Raw genomic sequence first — 6,850 nt, 5'->3', positions numbered from 1 at the left:
TTAGTGTAGCAATTTTATAAAATAAAATAATAAATTACTTCATTAAATCTATGTATTTATATAATTGAAAACTGACCACGTGTTTGCCAGGAAAATCGGAGAATGAACAATGGGATATTTTGTGAATCTCCTGGTTGTGCTTTTGTAAGTCTGCCCAGTTTTAGTCAACCATGATGCAATGCTAGAGTTACCTCATTTGTGTAAAATCTTTCTTAATAAGGCATTTCTAGTTGAGGCCAGATTCACTTTGTACTTTCAACATGAAGTTTAGGTTATTTTGACTGAATGAGAACTACACAAGATGATATATCAATATGATGATAATCGAGAAAAAAAAAGGTCTTCCATGACATTTGGATGATATCAGTAGAGTGCAAGATAAATTGACTTACACATACACATCCAAATTTTCAACTCTGGAATACGTGTGGAGCCTAGTTGTCTACAGTCAGTCTTCCAAAGCAGGAATTGGACAATAATAGGCTCATAAAGAAAACAAGAGCTGGGCTTATCAAAGATCGGAGATTAGATAGTGTAGTTTGTAATCACTGATGAAGATCTTTTCATTGAGGATGGCCCAGAGCTGGGGAGAAACAGACAGCTCAAGTGGGAAAACCCCCATCGTTCCACATACTGGAATTGACAATAGCGTTCTGTCTAAGCGCTGATCTCTCTTATAAAAAGAAATAACACAACAGGCCATGATAACTCGAACACAGTTGGTAACAACAATCTATGTTTAATAAGGTGCTGCTCTTCTAAATAAGCGTTGAAGTTAGCCAATGCTCGGGAATTCCCTGCTTTAAAAGATTAAAGGCCATATTTATCCTTTTGGCATTGCGTTTTATAAAGCTGTTCCTCTTGGAGCAACACAGCAGGTAAAGTTAAGGATAATAATGGGTAAACAAGCTCCACCCTGAGGCTCCTTTGTTTTTGTTTTTTTCTTGTGCTGGTGTTGAATTGTTAAATATCAGTTGTGGAGCTAATTGTGTAAGTGACATTTGGTCTTTCTGTGAATAGTTTTACTGTAAAAGTCATGTGATCATGTGACCTAATTATTTCCACTTTCTGAAGGTGGATTGTGGTGTGTGTGTGCGCTTTTCTGCAGTAGATGTGTGGCTCTCACATTATTGTAGGTGTGTATGAAGTGTGTATGTGGGGAATCCCTTCCAGCCTTCCTTTCACTTCTCCAAGGAAAAGTATTCGTAAAAGAACAAAACTACAGCGGGTCCACACATCCATCACTTCAGCTTTTCGCATCTCCAGTTACGTTTTTCACAGCAACACAATCTTCTCTATAACTTCACAACAAATGACTCCTGCATGTAGAAAAATGACACGCTGAGGCCACGAGGATCTACTGAAGGTATGTGCTTGAGCGATGTCATTTCGAGAGTGGTTACTTGACTGAAGTAGAGAGCATGAAACTCCTGCTGGAGTTTTCCCTCCTACCCCAGTGACGGCTAGATGGGGTCGTGCGTCTGAGCTCATCAAGAGTTTATTGACTCAGGGGACTGTGATGCTCTTTTACATGACTGACGTGATCTTGCATATAATCTGAATATGGGCCTGTACTTATGACCAGTTTCCCAGATATAACACAAAGGTGGTGATCGAAAAAAAAATTACTAGGGAGATAATTAGGAGCCAAATTACGCTTTGAGTTGTCAATTCAATTCACAGAATCACTCTTCAGAAGCCACTTTAGTGATCCTTGTTTTATAAATATTATATATATAAAATGCTGTTAAACGATTAATCACAATTTATGTGTGTATATATATATTTTTACTGTATGTGTGTTTATTTGTATATACATAATAAATATACACAGTACTCATACATATATAATGTAAACAAAAACTTTTTATTTTGCAATCGTTTGACAGCACTAATATATATGGGTTATAATATATATATGGGCACTAATACAACGAGGCTAAAGGCCCACCTTAAGAAAAAATGTGCTATTCACTGCACCTAAAAGGTATAGTTGCAGAAAAATATATACGTTGTATTGAACATTAATGTAGCAACAGTTTTTTTGTGAAAATTAATCATTCAAGTTGTTCATTTTGTTTAAAAATCTTATAAATGTATGAGGTGGCAAGAGGGGCCTTTTTACCCCACACAAGGGGTAAAAGGCACACGGTATTGATACAAATACTTCAGCTACAATAATGTTTCTTTAATGTTTAAATAAGTTCATACTTGGACAAAACAATCACTTCAGCAAAGTTTGTGCTATTTTCTGCTTATTTTGAAAAATAAAAATATTTTTTGTTCAATGAATCATAAAAATGTTAATATAAAAAATATTTTAAAATACAGAAACAATCATTTTAATAAGTAAAGATTCTGAAATTACTGAAGGAGATCCAATAATAATTGAATATATATTTACAGTAGTAACAACAAATATGTTGTTATATGATATGATTGATATCATGTTTTTAAATATGGTTTCATTCTAAACATAATTACCTCTAATATGGACACCCAACATAATATGATGTTTACCATCTGAATCTAACCATGTCATGTCAACAAATGGAAAAGTTAGCAATCTATTAATTATCATGTTAATTACTGTGCGCCTTTAGTCCCAACAGCAGGGGTGCTTTTTACCCCAAATACCATACTTTTACATATTCTTTTATTTAAAAACTTGCTTTAATTATCTTAAAACTGAAAATCATAAAGACCTTTTTCTCAAAATATATGCATTAATTTTAGAGATTCTCATTTGCTACTTAAGTCTACAACATTTTAAAAAACATAAAATATTAGATCAAGTAAGCACAGAATCAACTTTGCACTGCTGCACGCAATCGCGTCAAGGATCAGACAGATATACACGTACACCATGAAAAGTGGATGTTTTGGAAAGTGCTAAGCCACGTTTTTGTGCCATCTAGTGGTTTAGATGAAAATAATTTCAAAGGCCCCTTTTACCCCGGGGCGCCTTTAGCCCTGTTGTACCCTATACATAAATACATACATATTTAACCATGAACAATTTTATTTTTAGAATACCATTTATTATGTTTTGCAGTTTGTTGAAACTTAGTAGGCCTAATGATTTATTTTTTACTGATGGATTGAACCTGATTAAAAAAAAATGTAAAAAGTTACGTGTAACTATTTGAAGGACGCGTTAAGAAATTCTATTCAATTGTTCGCAATTCTAACATCACATTTAGTGTTACGGTATTGTGCTGATGGCGAAATTCACTTTATGCACTATCCTAGTGTTCTTGTAAAAACTGAAGTATACTTTGTGCTTGGGGGTCATTGTCAACTATTGAGGGATCACAGTTGGCTCTGCAGTATTGCGCTGAAATTCGCTTCATGAGCACTGTATTCATATACTAGCCTACTCATAAAAAAAAATTTGGGCTAAAAGTAAGTTGTTCATGGTCCTGGCATTGTGCAGCTTGGTGTTACACGCATGAAACACTCGCACACTTTAAAGATGTAATAGAGTCCCGCAGCGATGACTTATTTTTGTAGGCCAAGCTGAAAGTTCGCAGTCAGATTTTCCATTGGATTATTGTGGAAAATAAGATCTGTGACAGACAAACGTCTATGATTCTTACATGTTTTGTTCTTCATTCACAAATTAACACAACTTTTAAGTATTTTTGAAGGCTAATTGTTGGCCATAATAGAACTACACTACTAAGGGCCTACTCTTTCAATTTATAATTTTATAAGAGTTACAATAGTTTTCATAAGCGTGATTATAAACGAAAAAAGCAGCCTAGTGAGTAGATGAGTTTAACTGTTTGTCATGAGACTTAATGTCCCCAACAACCTCTAGTCCCATTTAGACACTTGTTAGCAACCACCTTGATCAAGAGAGGTAAAAATAAATATATCTTGCACTTCTGTTAACCACAGACCTTATTTCAAGCATTTAACCAAAAACCCACTGACGTAAGAATGGTAGAACCAGAGGTGCTAAAATGCTACCTCATTTGGCCTTCAAAAATACACCAACCCTACAGCCCTCCATGAAATTAACTAAATTCATGACCTGATATCAAAACCACATATGAATGCACACAAGGTTTTTCCAGACTGTCACCAATAGAGACTATATTTTAAATTGTCACATGTTTTCATAATGGCTTGGATAATGTGTTATTGGCCTCTAAAAAATTATAGCATCAGTTTAGCTTGGTATAAAATGTGTAAATATTGTTTAACATTAGGCATTTAGATTCTGTGATATTAGTGTTTGTACAACAGAGAAACTATTTTCAGTTACAGATACTAGGCTTGTTTGGTCCCTTAGCCTCCTCCCCTTTAAATAGCCAGTCCCGCTATATCCCTCTACCCAACAGTCGCCTGCTTCTCTTCTTCTATTCACTTCCAGGCCTCGGGACAGCTGAGAATTTGCTGCAGTTTTAGCCTGTCCATTCAGTTGTGCTTGGGAAGGGGCTTTCCACCATTTGTGCACATGCACACACACACACACACTTTCAAATCCCATGGGACTTGAGTTTAATGCTTTGACACACTATGCCTCATGATCTTGCCAGCATTATCACATCTCTCTCAGTGTCTGGTTTCCCATATCTTACTAAAAATTACCTTTGACTGTACAAACACTCACAGACACAAACAAGATTACACCGTTTCAAAAAGGGTCCTTAAGCAAATATTTTATTATAAAAATAAATCCTCCTATAGTTATCACATTTCTCTGTCTTAGTTTGGCATCTGATATTTTCTTATTGTCAATTAATATCTTTGCTGTTAGTGCCTTAAAACCCTGTTAAAGTGTTCAAATGTGCAGCAATAGGAGGCCATTTTGTCATAGGCAGCATCTGAGACGTGAAAATTTACCAGGATGTAGGGAACTTCCTCTCTTACTTAAAACTAGAATGTTTTCAACTGCAGAGGGGTTTGAATGGCAAGTATCTCACAGTCAAAAGGTGCCTTAAATTCTGAGAATGTAATGACATGTTATATGACAGAGCCTTTTAACATTTATAATCGCAAACTAAAGTTTTATATATATATATATATATATATATATATATATATATATATATATATATATATATATATATATATATATATATATATATACACATATATATATATATATATATATATATATATATATATATATATATATATATATATATATATATATACACATATATGAATCAGAAAGTCGATTAACAAGAGATTATTAATAGTGTGCGCTCTGCTGCTCTGTATATTGTTACAAATGAAAATTTCTGATTTAAAATGTAAGCCCAAGGCAAATAATAACAATACACTTTACAAATAGACGAAAAATGAGATATAAAAATATAACAATAATCTTTACAAATAGCACCACCATAAAAACAGTATGAATTATATTCAACAGTCTAATAATAACGAAGCTTATGTATTAAATATAAAAGGTAATGTACTTTTATCATCTGTATTTGGCAATAATTAAAACAGCAAAAAGTGCAAACCAGCTGATAAAGAGAATACATATTGGTGAGGTATATGATACCAATTTTACGAGCCATCTGATTTATACACAGATCTGCAATACAGTATTAAGCAAAATTTGATTGAAACTCTTGAAATAAAATGTACCATGCTGAAAACCATAAAACCAGTGACACAACCCAGTGACCACAAATGCTTGAGATCGAATAACTTTTCATAACTAAACCATCTGCATTCAATGACAGCAATGTGAGTAAGCCTTTTAACTGGGAATGACCAACCCAAAGTCATATCTTGAGTCCTATGCCACAATCGACCTTCTAAACATCAACCAAGCCCACAATCAAAAAGCCAAGCCTAACCCCACCCCCGAAAAAAGCTCTTCCTTCGACTCCATCCTGTTTAAACGTGCCTCTGCCTTCATCAACACCCTGTCAAACATCCCATAGTCTGCAAGCTCGTAGTGATTCTGTCCTCAGTGCTTTCTGTGCCCTGTGAAAAGTCAGTGAGGTGAGAGACTCACAGCTTGGCACACTCGTCCCAGTGGTTTAGGTATTCGGTCGCGTGCTCGTCATCATACGTGGTGAGACAGCGAGGGCACTGCAGTTCAGCGGCTCCCTGCGGTGCCGTGTTACTGATAGTCCTTTTTGAACTCGTTTCTGGGGGACTGTTTCTTCGTGGTTCGGCAGTGTCCGTCTGTCGGTGGGGAACTTTTTTTAGGCCCATGTGAAGTCGCCGTGAGGATGAGGCATCTTGGACACTCTGAGCGATGAAGAAACAAAGCGTGTTATTTAAAGGGAATTGGATTTGGTTGCACTGAAAAAAGTGGTGATCTAAAAATCGTAAATGCACTGGTTTCAAGTAAAAAAATCGAAGTAAATATAGCTGAATCTACCTAAATAGATTCAATTATAACACCAGAACTACTTTTTATGGGTTAAATCATGTAAAAATGTAGGCTGCCACTTCTTCCAGTGTGATTTTAAAAAAAGGAAAATCTACTTTGTATGTTGTCACAAATCATGCATTTTTCTTTATTTTCTTTTTTACCCCATTATGTTGTAAACAAAATGTTGTCATGACAGAATTCTCTTTGGTAATATTTTCCAGAGTTCTCGAATAATTTATTCCACTTAAATCCTGCCATCCATGTTCGACTGCACGCTCAAATTCATTTTTCAATGCAACGCCCACATCTCAAAATCCAATAAACAGCTGTATTGCTCTCAGATGTACATCAAGAAACTGAAGAAAAGATCTGTTGCTACTTGAGTTTCATTGTGACTTCAAACAATCCTTAATTTAAATATATATACACACATATATATATATATGTATGTATGTGTGTGTATATATGTATGTATATGTATGTGTGTGTGTGTATATA

General features: G+C 34.9%; 1 protein-coding gene across 1 annotated transcript in view; it reads right to left on the bottom strand.

The window, feature by feature from the left end:
- Nucleotides 1-5,211: 5,211 nt before the first annotated feature.
- LOC306872200 (TNFAIP3-interacting protein 2-like) overlaps nt 5,212-6,850 on the bottom strand; it is a 4,636-nt gene continuing 2,997 nt past the window's right edge. Inside the window, exon 6 of the mRNA XM_079420680.1 lies at nt 5,212-6,225. Within this exon, the coding sequence (XP_079276806.1) occupies nt 5,983-6,225 (243 nt within the window). The 3' untranslated portion in view covers nt 5,212-5,982. The remainder of the gene's footprint in view (nt 6,226-6,850) is intronic.

This window comes from Barbus barbus (genome assembly GCF_936440315.1).
Source record: "Barbus barbus genome assembly, chromosome: 7".
NCBI lineage: Eukaryota > Metazoa > Chordata > Actinopteri > Cypriniformes > Cyprinidae > Barbus > Barbus barbus.
This window is presented reverse-complemented; position numbering and strand designations above follow the sequence as displayed.